Genomic DNA, 19,141 nt, shown 5'->3' on the forward strand with positions numbered 1-19,141 from the left:
CAAGGTGCATTGGGTGACCATTCAAACTTTTACACTCATGCCCCATACAGTTCTTTTCCTGAAAGGACACCTTCTTAGTGATCATAAATTCCCTCAAATGCATTAGCGAGCTGCAAGCACTCACTTTAAAAGAGCCATTCATTCTAGTTTACAAAGATAGGGATATTTTCAAGGTCAATCCCAAGTTTCTCCCAAGGGTGGCATTACCCTTTCTCATCTGTCAGACTATAGAGCTCCCAGTCTTCTTCCTGGAACCAGATTTCTTTACACATGGTAAATGTTAAAGGCGCTCCTATTTACTCCATTGACCAGACAAATTATTTTTGCACGTCTAATCAGTTATTTGTAGCCTCTGCGAAACCTTACAAGTGTCATCTAAGTTCTAAAGCAGGTACATGAAGATGGATGGCTAAGTGTATTCAAACTTGCTACCACAAAGGTAAGAGTTTTACCTGTACCCCCACCCCCAAGGGCACACTCCACCTGTAAGTAAGGGGAAACCTTGATTTCCTTAGGGAACACTGCCCTAGCTGACATCTACACAGTGGCAACCTGGTCAACACCATATACTTTGATTAAGCACTGCTGTGTGTACATTTTAGCAATCATCAGGCTATTGGGAGGCAGGCAGTTTTAAGGACATTGTTCCAGACACAGTGCATCATATACTGTCTAACCAACGCTGAAAGCACTGCTTTGCATTCTATGTAGAGTGTGTGTATCAGCAGGCATACCGTTACGAATGGAAAATGTTACGCAGTAAGCATGTTTTCGTGGCATGTAGGGGTGTAGATTCACATACACCCACTCTACTTTACAGAAGCTTGCAAAGGTTGTAAATCTTGTTTTATTATCTAGATAACACTGCGCAGTGTGCATGGCACACCTTGGTAGCCTCATCACCACTCCATACACATGCTCACCCTCTGTGCAAAAAACAGCATCTAAGAGGAGTTGGCGTCCTCGTAAACCACTGTTTTGGTGAAAAACAACTTGCAAACACCCAATCCCAGAATTAGATGGCAGGAGAATGCAGATAATGTGAATTACACACTACAACAGATGCTTACAGGGGAAGTAACTTTTTACCATTCTCTCATGAAATGTCTTGTCTGCATTGAACCATATTTTGACCCGAAAGGAACATGGTAAAAATAAATTATCTGCATTAATAAGGACAGCATTTTCCTTCCTAGCAGTCTTTGCAATAAAATACTTTTTTGCATTTGATTGCCTTAGTGAAACTCACATGAACAAGTTTTTAAAATAGCAAAAACAATAGATTGAATCCCTTTTGAAATGTAATGTTCTATGCCACTTTCTTTCTCCTCAGATTGCTAGTGCAACTACAGCTCCAGCCATCCCTTCGCACCTGTCGCCTGGGTTAAGGGATGTGACTCTGCGGTGTTTGGAACTACAGCCTCAAGACAGGCCTCCATCAAGAGAGCTCCTGAAACACCCAGTCTTTCGAACTACTTGGTAGCAATTTCTACTATAAGAGAACTGTGAAGTTGATGCTACTGAAGACAGAAACAGATCGTTGGTGGCAATGCAGCCTCCTTGTTTTCTGTTGGCCTTAATGATAAAATAAGTCCTGCTGAGGATCCTTATCCGAGTATGTGATTGACAAATCAAGATTTCTTTTTATCATAGCCTAGCAATCAAGAAGGCAGTACTTATCATAAATGTCAGCTGTGCCTTTAGACATTTTCTGGGCTCTGCTATATGAAAATAATTCATTTATTTTCTTGAGACCACCATCAGTAAAATGCAGGAGCATAATCTGTAATTGTGTAACCTTTTTTCAGCAATATTCAGATATCTGTGATAAGTTATTTTCCAGTAGTCCATTGACTGAATGTAGTTTCTTTCAACATCTAATTATAGCAGCAAATAGAAGCTACATTTTGCTACACATTGTTTCCAAACAATTTAAAAGAAATTGCTGCACGCAGTTGTCTTGCTCAGAAGTTTATTTCTGAGCTTTTCATTGCCGGTTTGTGGTTCACAGCTCTCAGCACTGTTGGCCCATTCATTTCTGTAAAAGTTGTACTTTGTATAAGTTGCCTTTTATATTTTCAGTCAGGGAAATGCAAACTTTTGGACCCAAGAAAACAAGTGATCAAGCAAACGTCAATCTTGTTTTCCTTTTTAGTTTACTGTTGCAGAATTTTGGAAATGGTTATGACAATACTGTCTTACCGCTTGGCACAATACAGACTGCAGGCTATTGCTGTGGCAGTTCTGTTCTGTTACATTTTGAGCCTTTTTCATGTAACATTTTTCTTGCTTAAAAACTGCAACCTTTTTAACCAAAATCAAGTCTTACGTTTTGTGTAAAAATGGATTTCACATGTATTCTCCATTCTACTGTTTTCCTTCTGCCATACATCTGTATTGCAAGTTCCTAACAATCAAGTTGACCATATTGCTTTAAAGGTTAGCATTTGATGTAGTAAATGCTCTAATTTTATGGTAAGTCTAACTAAATAAGAATTATTTACTTGAAATTATAATTAGTCAAAATGTGGTAAAACCTTCCCTGCAATGTGTTTGTATTGATTTTCTGTACATTTATGTGTTTTTTAAAGCGGGTTTCCGAATGTTGATGCATGTGATTCTTTCTGAAGGAAAATGGCAGCTGTTCTTTTGCTTTCATTTTTTATGAACTTTTTAAATCAGACGAAGAGTATGTTTAATCAGATTGTTAGTTGTAAAACTTTTTTTTAACTCTTCAGACACCAGTTGCTTTTTTTACAAGATTCAATTCAATTGGTATTTCGTAAAACCTCAGGACTACTAAAATAAGCTATTATACTTTACTGAAGTAGCGCTTGTAAATTGGGAGAGCAGTGCAGTATAGGTGTTCAGAAATTACTGCTTAAAAGCAGTACACAAACAGAAATTACTGCTTAAAAGCAGTACACACAATTGGTATTTCTTGTAAGAATTTACATTCCTTAAATTGAGTACTGGTAACGCTCTAAGAGTTAAAAAAAAATAGTACATAAATGTGAAATTTGGTAGCTGTAACTGTACATTACTTGACCTTTTGTATTCACTGAAAATTTTTTTATTTTACATCTTATATGTTTCTTCCCAGTCCTTGTGTGCAAGCTTTAAAACAAAGTGTACTCTTGCAGTTTTGTATACTGGAAGATCATTTGTCAGATAACTGTATTGGTCTGGCACTAATTAAACTGATGAACCTCAGCTAATCAGTATTACTTCGTAGATCACCAGATCTACCACGTTTCAAATTCAAACTGCCTCTGGATGTCAAAATGCATTTCATTTGAATTAGTTTGAATTTCCTTCTGCTTACTGGTAACTGTGGTATTTTGTTTTGTTATGTGTTTTTTATGCAGATTGATGTAATATTCGTTTTGTTTTTTTCTTTGGATCAAAGCTGGACTGAAAATTGTGTAATTATTGTGCTGTTTTAATGTTATTTGGTACTGCTTAAGTTGTAAATAATGTCTACTGCTGTTTATTCCAGTTTCTACTACCTCAGGTGTCCTATAGATTTTCTTCTACCAAAGTTCACTTTCACAATGAAACTATATTTACTATGACTATGATTCCTAAGACTTCCATGGCTTAAGGGCTGACTTCTTTTAGCACCTTACTGTGCAAGCAAATTTTACTGAAATCTCTGGGTTAAGAAAATTTGGCTTAAATGTATCCTTTATTTTAAATATATCGAGATATTTTAATTATTAAAGTTTTTACCCCTTTGAAGCAATTTTATAGTATAATTTGTACCTATTTTTGGTGTTTTGTCTTTATAGTAAATAAAAGATTTTGAAGAAGGATTGTATCTTTCATTTTGCCATCACAATGTTTAGAATATTAAACTTGTAAAAATATAACCCGCTGGTAAAGGACTTACTCTAGAACACTAGATCATTTTTGTGTAGCTACCCTCTCGTAGCTCCTCAAAAAATGTCTGAACTATATATATTCAAAAGCTGGTTGTGGGAGGATCTATTGTTGAGTTGGTGGGGTCTTAATGGGCTTCGAAATCAAGGAGTCAGCCTTGTATGCTGCAGCTGTTGATCATTTCCGTAAACACGCTCAGCCACGCTTGGAACATTCTCAGCACTGTGGCATCCTCGTACTATTTGATACCCAAGAGGATCCTCAGGCATGGAGTGTAGCTAACAAAATTCGACTCTTATTTGTCCTGGCTTGCGTTTTTGAAAATGTTTTCTACTGCATAGGCTATATTCTCCAATCCTCCCATATGAGAACCTGTGCCCAGGAACCAAACATTAAGTCAATGGAGAGTGCTTGAAAGTAGATGTCTTGGTAGGATAGGCTTCTGCCGGAGCCTGTGCACACATTCACTTCTGCTACACTTCAACTGTTCTGGCACTGGTAGTCTGCATATTTCTAAGCTTTAACGTTTTTCACGGGTGTCATCAAAGCTAAACTTCGAGATGATCACTACAGAGTGGAATCCAGTTATACTGATGCCACAGCAAGACTCTACCCAGCAACACTCATAGCCCCTGATACACTATAGAGCCCTACTGTGTCTCGTTTTTCTCTGGCCCACTCCTGGCCTGCTCCCACCACTAGATTATCTGAGACTTTTTTTTTCTCAAGGCCATCCTGATAACTTCTGACCTGGATAGGGCATGAACAGAGTTTGGAGTGACTAACATCACCCCCTCCCCCAACAGACTGCACTTACACAGGACCCCGTTTATACCACTGCTGTAACATTGAACACAACTAGTAACCACAGGCCTTTGTCATTGGTCATGTAACAGAAACCCTGGTATCTCCCATCAAAAACTCGTTCTGATACCAAAGCACACTGACATTTCGAAAATGTCTGTTCTTGCTGCCCTTACCCCATCCTTTGTGACTGACTCCACGTAACTCCCATCCTAGACAACAAGATATCAATCCTGGTCTCTCGTGAGACTTCAGCTGAAATTCCTGCATGTGACGTGCTCAGAATCTGAATTCAGCAGGCTAATGGGGAATGGGTTCAGTTGTGGCAATGGTCTCACATAAGTCAGCCCTTTACAGTACTAAGCAGCACCTCAAACACAGCTTCCCATGTGAAGACACACTCAAGATGTTCAAAGTATCTAGAGCAGGTTGAATGTGAGTGTCACCATCTGAAGGGCAGGTGTTAAAGCTCTGTGCACAATAGCAGTTTTACATTCATGTGAAGGGGACAACCCCTTAGCACCCTCCAGTCTCCTGATAAGTCCATCTCTTCTACCAGGCCATGTGGAACAGAATTTGCATCCGCATTAGGAAATACATTAAACCTGCAAAAGTTGCATTAGTTTATTTTAAGAGTTTCATCAGTTGTGTTAGTTTTGTCCTTCGATGTTCGATAAAGTGTTGCTGCTCATCCAGTGTGGCGTGAATTTTCCAGCTGACTATTCTGTTACGATTTATTGGTCAAGATTGAATAGAGGAAGTGATTTACAGACTGAATTTTCACCATGCACAGCTGTCAATTGACCTGGTAACCTTCGCAGTATCTGGAAACAAAGAATACATTTGTTTCAGCTGAAGCTCAGCGTACAAAGATTCATTGGGGGAGTTTGGTGGTACAGCACTTGACACTTGGACTAGACATACAAACTGCAGTAAAAATAGAAATAAACATGGAAAGGGATGTCAGCTGGCTTGTTTGTAGGGCACCTTAATGTAGTGCCTGTACACATGACATCCATTTTCTACCGCCATCCACACAATCGCTGCAGTGAACCTTGCACACTACATTACCAGTAAGCATCGCCATTCGGAAACACTTGTACATGACACCCTGTCATGCCAGTGCATTGCCAGTTAATACTCCTCTCACGGACTACAAGCCACCAGATATGCCTTTTGCGGAGAGTGGATTTGAGTGCAGGGAGTTCCCTAGCTTACTACTACTACTACATGTCTACCCTCAAGGGGGCACACCAGGGCATACACAAATATATCCACCTTCATTGTCTGGCCATGTTGACAGTAGAAATCTGTCATTTGGGCAGCACACAGAGAGCAAGTAGCACTCCGAGTTAAGTACGACTCTTAGACCACCAGAGAAACCTTTCCCTCGCCTTCCTTCACCACAATCTTGCATTGTCAATATATATATATATATGTATGTGTATACATATATATAATAATAATATTAGGGATACCAGCAGAGATGGAATTTCCATAGTCTAATCTGGATATTACAGAGACTTGAAAAGGTTTCATATTGCAAAGAAGTATAAACTTGTGAATGGCATTTCTTGCCATGTTTCTGATGTGTTCGTGAAGATTACATCGATTTTCAAGAAGGAAACCAATCGATTTAGCACTCAGTAAAGTATAGGGGAGGTGTTTAAGATATTAGTGGAATCAAGACCATTGCTTGGGGAAAAAGTATTAATATGGTGAGGAAATTGGAGGAAGTTTATGTATCCACCAGAAATATAGTACCAACGGTAAGGAACATGTTTGTTAGACCATTGTGGCACAATATTAATCTTCATTTCTTTGGCAAATATAGCCAGTAGAGGACCTGCCACAAAGGGTGGAGTTTACAGATGACCCAAAGTAGTTCATTTGAGAGATCTCTAAGTCGCAAAATAGCTGAAAGTGTAAATAGAACAGAATTGATCATTTTAAAAAGGGACCAGTTATCTAAATATTTCCAAAGCCATTGGCGCCACACCTGCATGCTAATGTTAGTTCAATTTTTTTCTGCACCTTTCAATGTAGGTTTGGAGCTCTGCTTCCAAATTCATTAGCCCACTGATGACTCCTAACAACGAAATCCACTGTGCTAGGAAATGATGGCTCCTCTTAAAACTACTGGTTTAAAGCCCACATACCTGTATGAGGTGTGTCTCTGGTGTTTGGGCTTGGAACGCAATTCCAAGTTGTGATATCCAGAACCAAGAAGTGGAGCAGTCACCGAACATAAGATAACCTTGCATTTGTCCCAGTCCCAGCTCCGGATGCATATTCTGTGACATTCCCACAAGAGAGCCTTGGGGCAATAGTCCTCTAGTAAGTCCATATTAGTCCAAGAGGAAACATAAAATACAAGGCGGAACTCGACCCCCGTCCTGCTACTCCATATCCAAGGAGAGGGTGCAAGAGTCATGTCAGTCGGTCTGTCCCCTTTGGGGTCCCCAACTGATCTCGGTGTGCCCTAAATTGCCTGGGACATCAGTAAAACTGCAGCAGAACAAGGCCATGCTGTGGATTTTTGGCTCACGTCTGGCGCACCTTTGGGCTCCAAAGAACCCAAACTGGATCCAGCTCGATCTCACCTTATGTCGCACTATAAAATTAGTAAGGCACAACCAGTTGTCATACAGCCTTCGTCTACCAGGGTGGAGGCACCTGTGGAGGCTTCATTATCTTTTTGCTTTGACCACCACCACCAGAGAGTGATGATGATGGGGAGGGGAGGGTGGTGTGACGAAGACCCTTTTTCCTTGAAATTATAAGAGGCCTTTGTTATTGATACCTCCCCTAATTGACGATTATACTGTCACTTGGCTTGGACAACCAAAAATTGAGACTGCCTCACTTGCAGTATTGTTCTGCAGGACAGCCAATGTCCCTTGGATTTGCAGCTGCCTTCAGTCAAGACCAAGACTAACATTCTTACGGACATATTGTGACCAGTGCCAGCCATGTCTGAGCCCTTGCTTCTTTTTAACAAGGCCCTCATTAACAACTAGATGGGCGCTTGGTCAAAGCCCTGTTCCTGCCCACTGGTGAATCGGTGGGTGGCCAGCAGTGAGGAAGATCTTATGGCCTCTCTGAACCACACAATTCATAATGGTCAAGACATAGCTAAATATGTGATTTATGCTGGCCTTGATACTGATTGCCTGCAAAGGGCCGTTGGCACTAGCATTGTGCTCCACCACCACATGTGGATGCATTCCACAGGATTTTGTGGAGGTTTACTAGCCTCTATAATCGATATGCCCTTTGATGGCTCATGTCATTTAGTTGAAAAAGATTTTGGTCTTGATCGTTTTAAGGACAGTAGAGCCAGAGCACGTCTCTTGACCACAGCCAAGCAGTTCCCACATCAATTAACAAAATTCACAGGCTACTCCAGGGGCTGGCATATAAACATAACAGTAGCCCCAACTTCTACAGCAATCGACCCAGTCCTTTCAAGGCCTGGGGACGTAGATCTGGCTGGCAACTCGCAGTCCGGTAATGGCACCAGTCCACTTATATGCATCTTTGCTTCTTTCCCTCTGGGGTAGTATGGAGCAACACAATGTCATCTAGCCATGCACGACAACATTGTTGGAAAAAGTTTCCGGATTCAGTCTGATGCCTGAGAAGTATTCTAAGAATAGGAGTCAGCAGTTAAATAGCGGATCCAGCAGGAACAGCATTGCTGTAAGTAACGTGTTAATCCAATCACAGTATAGTTGAGTCGTATACTGGGACAGTGAGATATAACTTTGGACAAAAACTTGAATTTTTGTAAATCATGGCAATTCCCCTATCAATTTTACCTTCTCTGTCTAGATAGAAAATGGAATTGTCAAGCAGAATAAGTAAATCCATGCTAAGTTGAGAAGATTTGCTGAACCATTTTTAGTAAGAAGTATGAATGAAATTGAAGAAGCTCAATAACTCACCGCAAATGTAAAAATTAGTTTATTTACATGCAAGATGTAGCAGCATGGATCTGGACCCCACAGTGCGATCCTTCAACTGACTCACTTCAAGGTTCCACGTTCAGTGTGGACCTCTATACAAACATTCCACATACTGTATTACACTTTTTAGAAATGCATTAAAACATACATCTCCAACCCTTAATAAAAAAAAATACATAAAGTTCTGAACATTATATTTTTTTCTGCTTTTCTTTGACATCAACAAGCATGCCTTTTCTACATAATCTCTCAACCACAATTGTATTTTTCTTTCTTTAAGGATGTCCTCCTTGTTTCTCCTCTTTCTGAGCAAACATCACTTCTCCCTTGCTTTCCATGCTGTCATTTTCCACCACATGGAACCAACCTCCTAATGTTCCATTTCTCATTGCCCTCCAATATAACTATTACCTAAAACGTTGATTATTTTCTTAGCATTGGAAAATTTTGACTCACCCTTTCTCAGCGAAGTGCTTAATTTCACACATGCATATTGTAGGAAGTTGGCGTGGTGTGCGGTGAGCACCTATGGTGTTATCACCTTATACCAGCTCCAGGCATCCCCTATTAGTGAAGTGTAAACAGTGTCTAGGAAGCTAGGGCTCTCTAGAGGTAGCTGTGGATAAGCAGTCAAGACTTATCTAGGTGACAAGCAAAGCTTACACAATACCACAATAGTCACACAGCACTCACACACGTGAAAGGACCACACAGTGTTACAAAAAGTACTTTACTATAGTAACATGAATACTAAAATACTATATAGGCAATACTTCACTAGAAGGTGAATAAACGCACTATTATATACACATTAGAAGTCAGGGATTGGCATAGAAGGCAATAGAAAACAGTGAAAAACAGAGCCTAATGGAGACCCTGGGGGGGAGACCAAACCATATACTAAGTAAATGGAATGCGTAAGCCAGTTCCCCCACTCATGGAAGTGGAATTTGTAGAGGGGAGCTGGAGGAACTAGGAACCCCAAAAGGTAAGTACCAGGGTACCCCCCCAGCGACCAGGAGAGAAGTGGTAAGTGCCTGGTTTTCCCCCCAAACCCACAGGTAAACTTTGGAAAACCCAAGTAAGACTGGAAGAAACCAAAGGTGGATCCTGACAGAAGAGGACCTGCAAATGAAGGAGATCAAGTCAGTTTAGAGTTAGAGTTTCCGGTTGGAGCAGGAGCCACTACCCACCCCTCTGAAGCTGCAGGACCAGGTTGACACTGAAGATAGTCAGCTGTGCAGCACTGGAGCTGGAGAGGCGACCCAGAGGTCATGCAGCCCGATGTCCCACAACGGAAGAAGAGTTTCAGTCAGTCAGTAGTGTGGAAAAACCACCAACAAGCTTTGGCAAAGGCAAGAGTTGCAGAAGATGAGTTTCAGGGCTTCTGGGGACCAGGAAGGTCCAGGGGGACTCAACCCACAGCGGGGGGGGGGGGGGGGGGAATCCCAGGTGACCTTCAGCAGTGAAGAGTCAGAAATTGAGTATGCAGCCCCCACAGGCAACTCGCAGGCACAGGAATCGCAGTAAAGCCCTCTCAGCACACTTGGAGAGGAGTCCCATGTCATTGGGGCAGCCGGCAGGGGACTGTGTTTTGCAGGGAAGAGTGCTGGAGGTTGGGGCTACATGGAGCTTGAAGATCCCTTGGGAGATGAGCCAACGAGCCTTGGTAGCTGCAAGAGTCACGGTGCACAGGGGTGCTGTCGTCCAAGGAGAGGCAAGGGCTTACCATCTCCCAAGTTGGACAGCTGGTAGAGAGGACCAAGGGGACCACTCCAGACCACCCCCTGTGATGCAGGATCCACGCAGTTCTGGAGGAGATGATCCACGCAGCTGATCATCGTATGTGCCTGCGGATGGAGGGGAGTGCCTCCTTCACTCCAAGGGACATTCCTACTTGCTTCTAGTGTAGGCTAAAGACCCGTCACCCTCAGAGGATGCACAGCCAGGGAAATGTTGCAGTTGCTGGAAGGAGTGGAGAAACAATGTTGCATGGCAGAGTTCTCTCTGGAGTTGTGTATTGTCGGTTCCTGAAGGGTCCAGTTGCAGTCTTGATGGCCAGAAGTAAATGATGCAGAGGAGTCCTGCTGGAATCTTGCACGTCGAATCTGAGGACCCACCCAGGAGGGAGACCATAAATAGCCTAAGAAGGGGGATTGGTCACCTAGCAGGGTGACCACCTATCGGGAGGGGGGCTGTGATGTCACCTGCCTGACCTGGCCACTTAGATGCTCCCAGGGGCCTCTGCCTGTTAGAAATTGGGTCTTTGGTTGGCAGTCAGGTTACCTACCCCCTGTCACAGCAAGGACCCTCACTCTAGTCAGGGTAAAAGAGAATCACCCTCAGCTAACCCCCGCTTACCATCTTGGTAGCTTGGCACGAGCAGACAGGCTTAACTTCAGAGCACTAGGCGTAAAGTATTTGGACCAATACACACAGAAACTTAATGAAAACCCTACAAAATGACACAACACAGAATGAGAAAAATAGAGAATATTTATCTAAACAAAACAAGACCAAAATGACAAAAATCAAACATACTCAAGGCAAGTTATTAATTAAAAAGCAAAAAGTCTTCATGTACTTTTAAACACAACGCTAATGCTGTTAGTGTGAAAATGTACCTGGTTTGCATAAAAAATAATCCTGCATGGGCGAGTGTGCATCGAAAGAAGCTTGCGATGCGTCTATCACTCACGAGCGTGACTGTGCGTCGTTTCTCCTTTGGTCAGCGTGCATTGTTTCTTCTCTCTGCAGGAGAGCGATGCATCGATCCGGACAAACACCCTCAGGTCCGTGCAGGCTTTGCGTAGTTTTTACACGCCCAGCGATGTTTGCATCAGAAATCCTGCTGCACAGTGATCCAAAAACCGCGCAGTGTAGGTTGCGATCTCACCAGCCTCCGTCAGCGATGCTGTGTTGTTTCCCCAGCCGCGTGTGTCGATCTCCCAGCCACGCTCCAGGCAGAGCGTCAATTTCAGCTGTGAAGCCGGCGGCACGTTTTTTTCCAGAGGTTGCGTTGAAATTTTTCCTGCACGGCGGTCTGTACGTGGATTTCTTAAACTTGGCCTGCCAGCTTCTCCTTTCAAAGCCCCTGGAACTAGATAGGGCACCACTTGGCAGGGCAGGAGTCTCAGCGGAGGCTCCAGGTGCTTGCAGAGATAAGCCTTTGCTGTTCCTGAGAATTCAACAACAGGAGGCAAGTTCAGTTTCAAGCCCTTGGAGAGTTCTTCACAAGAAGGAAGGCACACAAAGTCCAGTCTTTGTCCTCTTGCACAGGCAGAAGCAGCAACTTCAGGATAGCTCCAAAAATCCAGGCAGGGCAGCTCTTCTTCCTAAGCTCTTCTCCAGGCAGGGGTTCCTCTTGGTTTCCAGAAGTGATCTAAAGTCTGTGGTTTTGGGTGCCCTTCTTATACCAATTTTGCCCTTTGAAGTAGGCTTTCTTCAAAGAAGTCTCTTGTTTGTGAAATTCTGCCTTGCCCAGGCCAGGCCCCAGACACACGCCAGGGGGTTGGAGACTGCATTGTCTGAGGGCAGGCACATCCCTTTTAGGTGTGAGTGACCACTCCCCCCTCCCTCCTAGCACAGATGGCTCATCAGGATATGCAGGCTACACCCCAGTCCCATTTGTGGATTCCCTGCCTGGGTCAGTTTGATAGTTGAACTGTTTGCACCTCTCTCTAGACAGTGACACAAACAGGCAGAGCCACAGAATGGTTTAAGCAAGAAAATGCTCACTTTCTAAAAGTGGCATTTTCAAACACCCAATCTTTACTAAAAGATGTATTTTTAAATTGTGAGCTCAGAGACCCCCAAACTCCACATGTCTATCCGCTCCCAAAGGGAATCTACACTTTAATCATATTTAAAGACAGCCCCCATGTTAACCTATGAAAGGGATAGGCCTTGCAACAGTGATTTCACTGTTAGGGGATATAAAACACATTAGTATGTGCCCTACTTAAACATACACTGCACCCTGCCCAGGGTGCTACCTAGGGCCTACCTTAGGGGTGTCTCACATGTAAGAAAAGAGAAGGTTTAGGCCTGGCAGGTGGGTTCACTTGCCAAGTCGAATTGGCAGTTTAAAACTGCACACACACTGCAGTGGCAGGTCTGAGCCATGATTACAGAGCTACTAATGTGGGTGGTAAAACCAGTGCTGCAGGCCCACTAGTAGCAATTGATTTACAGGCCCTGGGCACCTCTAGTCCACTGTCCTAGGGACTTACCAGTAAATCAAATATGCCAATCATGGATGAACCAATTACATACACATTTTGTATAGGTGTACGTGCACTTTAGCACTGGTTAGCAGTAGTAAAGTGCACAGCATAACAAAAACAGCACAAACAGAGTCCAGCACACATCAACAACCTGGGAAGCAGAGGCAAATGTTAAGGGAGACCACGCCAAAGATGGAAAGTCTAACACTGCCCATCTTGGATTCAAGATGGCAGAATCAAGTGGCCACCTGGAGGAGCTGTGGCCACCACCTCTGGGGTGGTTATGGACAGGGGAGTGGTCACTATCCTTTCCATTGTCCAGTTTCATGCCAGAGCAGGGACAGGGGTCCCTGAACTGGTGAAAACCGGTTTATGCAAGGAGGGCACCAAATGTGACCTTCAAAGCATACCAGTGGTATGGGGAGGAAACCCCTCACAAGGTATGTAGCACCTATTTTCAAAGGGAGATGGTGTTGCCTCCCACTCCCAAAGGAAATCCTTTGTTCTGCCTTCCTGGGCTTGAGCTGGTCAAGCAGCAGGAGGGTAGAAACCTGTCTGTAGGATGGCTGCAAGGTGGGAAAACCCTGTAAACTGGTAGGAGCAAAGCTCAGAGTTCTTCAAGGAGCCCCCAGAGTGCATGGAATCATACAACCAATACTGGCATCAGAATTTGGGGTATGATTCCGAAATGTTTGATACCAAACATGCACAGGTTCGGAGTTACCATTATGTAGCTGGACACAGGTAGTGAGTGACCTGTGTCCAGTACACGGGTAAAATGGCTTCCCCGCACTCACAAAGTCCAGGAAATGGAGCTGGAGTTCATAGGTGCACCTCTGCTCATGCAGGGGTGCCCTCACACACAGGTAATTGCACTCTGCTCTATGGGCTAGGAGGGCTTGCCATAGGGGTGACTTACAAGTGACCTGTTACAGTGACCTGTAGTAAAAGGGTCCATGCACCTTTTAACGCAGGCTGCAATGGCAGGCCTGCAGACTCATTTTGCATGGGCTCCCGTGGGTGGCATAATACATGCTGCAGCCCATGGGGAATCCTTGGTGCCCCAATGCCCTGAGTACCTAGGTAGCATATACTAGGGACTTGGTGGGAACACAGTATGCCAATTGTGGGATGTAATAAGTCAGGAACAACCAAATTTAGGCGGAGAGAGCAAAGTCTTTGGGGACCTTGTTAGCAGGATCCCAGTGAACACAGGCAAAAAGTGGGGTTAACCATGCCAAAAAGAGTACTTTCTTACACATATTCTCCTTCCTTCAATTGATAAGGACATTTCTTGATTTTACTATTGTGCCTTTTACACTATCTTTGTTTTGTTTCTCCTTTATCTTTCTTGATACCTCACCCAAATCACAATTTGCATCCTTTTCTTCTCCCATCCAGACAGGACAAGCCATTGTCGTGGGTTTCCTCCCCTCTTAACAATACAAAAGAAGATTCTTCAGTCAGTGTGTGAAGTTCAACTTTAATTCCACAGCATGTTCCTTAGCTCACCATTCCATTTCAGTACATTCTTAATGACTAGCTGTAAACATTTCCCCCAAAACCTTGTTAAACCTCTCAACCATTCCGTTTTCTCTAGGATGATAAAGGGCTGCCTTATGATGTAGTACATTAAGAGATTTGAAAAATGTCTCTATTTTCAATTAAATGAATTGAGGACAATTGTCTGTGATGATCTCTCTTGCAAATACATCTCTACAAAAACAAATCACATCCTCAGATTTGACCTCATCAACAATACAAACCTCAGGCCACTTGGAGAAATAATCAACCATCACTATGGCAAACTTATTTTTTTAAACCTCGATGACTAAATGGACCATAGATATCAATTCCAATCTTTCTCCAAACACCATCGGGAAATTTAATAGGAACTATAGGTGATTCTTTAACCCCCCAAGAATTGTCACTATTCAAACAACTTTCACAATCTCTCACAAAGCTCTCTATTTCGCTATCCATTCCTGGCCACCAAAATCCATTTGTGCTTTGCGCTTCATAGCAGTCATGCCTTCACGCCCTTCATGTAGTAGCACAATTACTCTCTCCTGAACAGAAACAGGAACCACTAACCTCTCACCTCTGTACCCAAGATCATTAATCACCAACAATTCTGCCCACACCAATTTGTACTTTCCAGCAAACAATCATTTGCTCATTCTTTCTTCCATGGGTCAGTTTGCTTGACCTTGCTCAATTCTTATAATAATAATAATAATGGCCCCTTCAAACAATATTTCTACAGCGGCTACCATCCAATCCTTACATATTTAATTGTGAACATAAACTCCTGTAATCTGAATAACTATTTTGCCATACAAGGTGTAGCTTTCTCCTCTGTTTTGGTTCAAAAGATGTTGAGGCTAGGGCTTCTCAATAACTGAATAATTTTCTTCAGCACCCCTCAGTGTTCTCGAGGCAAAGACCCTCTCTTTTCCTTGATGCAACTACATAAGTATAGCACCCACGCTGTATGCACTTGCATCTGTTGTAAGGATAGCTGTGCACTCCAAATTACATGGTTTCAAAATGAGAGCTTTGGAGATACTTTTATTGACTGCCTAAAATGACTCCTCATATTCCTTAGACCACACATACATTTCACCCTTCTTGAGCAGCAATGTCATAACTCTAGTTAGAGGAGCAAAGTGATTCACAAATTTGGCATAATACTCAGCCAGTCCAAGAAACACTTTTAACTGTTTGTTTATTGCATTGTGGGCACACTCAATGGCTTGTAGGAGTTTTAACTTAGGCTTAATACCTTCTGCTCCAATGACATGACCAAGGTGCTCAACTTCTGGTACAGCAAACCTGCACTTCTCTATACTTATCAGTCCTAATTCTTGTAATGTCCTTAATACCTGTGTCAATATACAATCATGTTCCTGTCGATCCCTTCCACATACCAATATATCATCTTGGACAACTGCAACGCGGCTTATGCCTGCCAAGATCTTATGCATGACTTTTTGGAAAACAACAAAGGCTGATGCCAAACAAAATGGGATTTTTAGATACCTAAATGCCACTTCGTGTTAAAAATGATGTCAAATGTCTACTTACAGGATGTAAAACAAACTGATGGGTATGCCTTAGATAAATTGAGTGCAGTGAAACATCTGCCTTCTTCCAGTGTGCTCAACATAATGTTAACATTCAGTAAGGATTTCTGCACCAGCACAATGGGACTCAACCACTCTGATGTTTCAATAGGTTCAATGACCCCTTCTGAACAAAGGAACTCCCCTCACTTTATGGATTTTTGGCACAGAACCTTCCTTCAGGATGATACGGTGAGAAAAGCCCTTTAGTTTACCCATTTTTCTTGGTAAACTTCTAGAAATGCCCTTCTCCATCTTTCTCTGTCTGAATCAGTCATTGCCATTACCTGTTTACTTTTATTAGGATCCAATGTGTTCTCTAATTTTCTTTGCTCTTTCCAACCAAGAAGCAATCTACCTTTCTCTACTACATATACACATCCTGAGATTTCCTTCCTCTTAAAACATGGCACAGACTGAACATCCTAAAATAGGTAGTGTTGTTCCACAATAACCCACTGGGAATATATATATATTTTTTTTGCTGTGATGCTAACTTGAGGCACTAATGGTCCTTTCATACACCTGGTGATCGTCATCATCTTCCTCTACTTCAGGAAAAGGCAAACACCATAAACCTTTCCTCCCTCATATGCCTAAATTATGCATAAGCAACACTAATTTCCTTTTTGAGGTAGACCGCTCCACCAATTGCCACCAAATAGGCATCAAGAGCATGCTTCCGATCTTCTCCTGACATCACAGGCTGTACAGGATGCTGCCGAAACATGGATGGATCAACTACAGACTCCATAGTCAATAACAGTTAAAACAATAAAAATAAAAAAAATAAACTAATATAAAGTGCCCATCGTTGTCCATGAATAAAATAAACAGTCACTGTTGTCTAAATGTTTGTTTAGTGATGTCTCTATCTAAAACTGTTTGTCCTTCCTTTATTTTGTGTAAAAGGTATAGTCCTCTTTCAATGTTGATGAATGTAATAATTCTAATTCACTGTTGTTGAACTTTTGAAGGGAGAGGAGGCACAGCATGAACTCTTCTTCGGATCCTCCTGGTAAGTGAAGAAATACAGTTCCTTTTCTAATACTTCACAGAAAAAGGAAAAAAAGGTTGCAGTGAACCATTTGCTTTTGCGATTTACCACCAAATATGCTTTGGATGTGCCGAATAGTTTAGAGGATTATTTGTTTTTGCCTAACCTCAATAATGTCTACTCAGCAGGCAACCCCCTTACTTGTTAAGGTTGAGCACGCAAGCGCTCTGGCCTGTTCTAATCTCTCTGTGGGCTTTTAACCACAACCACCAACTATTTGTTGTGCTTGTTTTACATGCTTCATTTTTATTGGTGCATTTTGTGAAATGTCCCTCCTTTGTGTGCTGAGCTCCCTCCCACAGGCGATTTCACTAACTGAACATTTTTGTTGGCCATCACACTACGTCACACATCTTCCTGTTACACCTTGTGATCGGCCCCTCCTCCGGTTTCGGTTTGCCTTTCATCCCAGCTGCGATCCTTTCTAGACATTCAAGCAGGGAGACAATAACTCTTGTGCTCACACTCATGGTGGCAGTGGCGTTGTGAACCGGCTTGCTTCTGTCAACTGTTTTACTTTTCATTTTCAATTTATGTGGCAAAAAAAGTCCAGTTAGAAATTTACAACACTAATAGCTCAAGGGAATGCGAGACCCATTGCATTGCAAATGCTTGTTGTAGGAAAATGGTTCCCTGTTGCAGTTACCCCCCACTTTTTGCCTGATATTGATGCTGACTTGACTTGAGTGTGCTGGGATCCTGCAAACCAGGCCCCGGCACCAGTGTTCCTTCACTAAGAAGGTACCATTGTTTCCACAATTGGCACACCTCTGGAACACAGATAAGTCCCTTGTAAAAGGTACCAGTGGTACCATGGGCCCTGTGACCAGGGAAGGTCCCTAAGGGCTGCAGCATGTGTTGTTCCACCATAAGGGACCCCTCAACTAACACATGCAGACTGTGTGTGTTAGTAGAGAGAAAAAGGCAAAGTCGACATGGCATCCCCTCAGGATGCCATTCACACAAAATAATGCCTGTGGCATAGGTAAGTCACCCCTCTAGCAGGCCTTACGGCCCTAAGGCCGGGTGCCCTATACCACAGGTGAGGGCATAGCTGCATGAGCAATATGCCCCTACAGTGTCTAAGTCTATTCTTAGACATTGTAAGTACAGTGTGGCCATATCAAGTATATGGTCTAGGAGTTTGTCAAAACGAACTCCACAGCTCCATAATGGCTACACTGAATACTGGGAAGTTTGGTATCAAACCTCTCAGAATAATAAACCCACACTGTATTACAAAAAGCACACAGAGGGCATCTTAGAGATGCCCCCTGTATTTTTCCCAATCCTTCAGTGCAGGACTGATTGGTCTGTGCCAGCCTGCCACTGAGACGAGTTTCTGACCCCATGGGGTGAGAGCCTTTGTGCTCTCTAAGGCCAGAAACAACGCCTGCACTGGGTGGAGGTGCTTCACACCTCCCCCCTGCAGGAACTGTAACACCTAGCAGTGAGCCCCAAAGGCTCAGGCTTCGTGTAACAAGGCCCCAGGGCACTCCAGCTAGTGGAGATGCCTGCCCCCTGGACACAGCCCCCAATTTAGGCAGCACGTCCAGAGGTGATAATGAGAAAAAAAGGAGTCACCACCCTCCAGTCAGGACAGCCCCTAAGGTGTCCTGAGCTGAGGTGACCCCTGCCTTAGGAAATCCTCTATCTTGTTTTGGAGGATTCCCCCCAGTATTAGGGATGTGCCCTCTCCCCACAGGGAGGAAGCACAAAGAGGGTGTAGCCACCCTCAAGGACAGTAGCCGTTGGCTACTGCCTCCCAGACCTAAACACACCCCTAAATTGAGTATTTAGGGGTGACCCTGAACTCAGGAAACCAGATTCCTGCAACCTGAAGAAAGGACTGCTGACCTGAAAGCCCAGCAGAGACGACTGAGACAACAACTGACTTGGCCCCAACCCTACCGGCCTGTCTTCAGACTCAAAGAACCTGCACGGCGACGCAAACAGCGGGACCAACGACCTCTGAGGACTCAGAGGACTGACTTGCACCTAAAGGACCAAGAAACTCCTGAGGACCGTGGCTCTGTCCAAAACTGCAACAAAGAAACCATCTCCAAAGAAGACTCCAGC

At 43.3% G+C, this 19,141-nt stretch overlaps 1 protein-coding gene across 1 annotated transcript in view; it reads left to right on the forward strand.

The window, feature by feature from the left end:
- Positions 1–3,812, forward strand: part of MAP3K1 (mitogen-activated protein kinase kinase kinase 1) — a 416,577-nt gene extending 412,765 nt beyond the window's left edge. The window contains exon 20 of the mRNA XM_069222317.1: positions 1,334–3,812. Within this exon, the coding sequence (XP_069078418.1) occupies positions 1,334–1,483 (150 nt within the window). The 3' untranslated portion in view covers positions 1,484–3,812. The remainder of the gene's footprint in view (positions 1–1,333) is intronic.
- Positions 3,813–19,141: the final 15,329 nt, after the last annotated feature.

The sequence above is a fragment of the Pleurodeles waltl genome, chromosome 1_1, assembly GCF_031143425.1.
Source record: "Pleurodeles waltl isolate 20211129_DDA chromosome 1_1, aPleWal1.hap1.20221129, whole genome shotgun sequence".
Taxonomy (NCBI): domain Eukaryota; kingdom Metazoa; phylum Chordata; class Amphibia; order Caudata; family Salamandridae; genus Pleurodeles; species Pleurodeles waltl.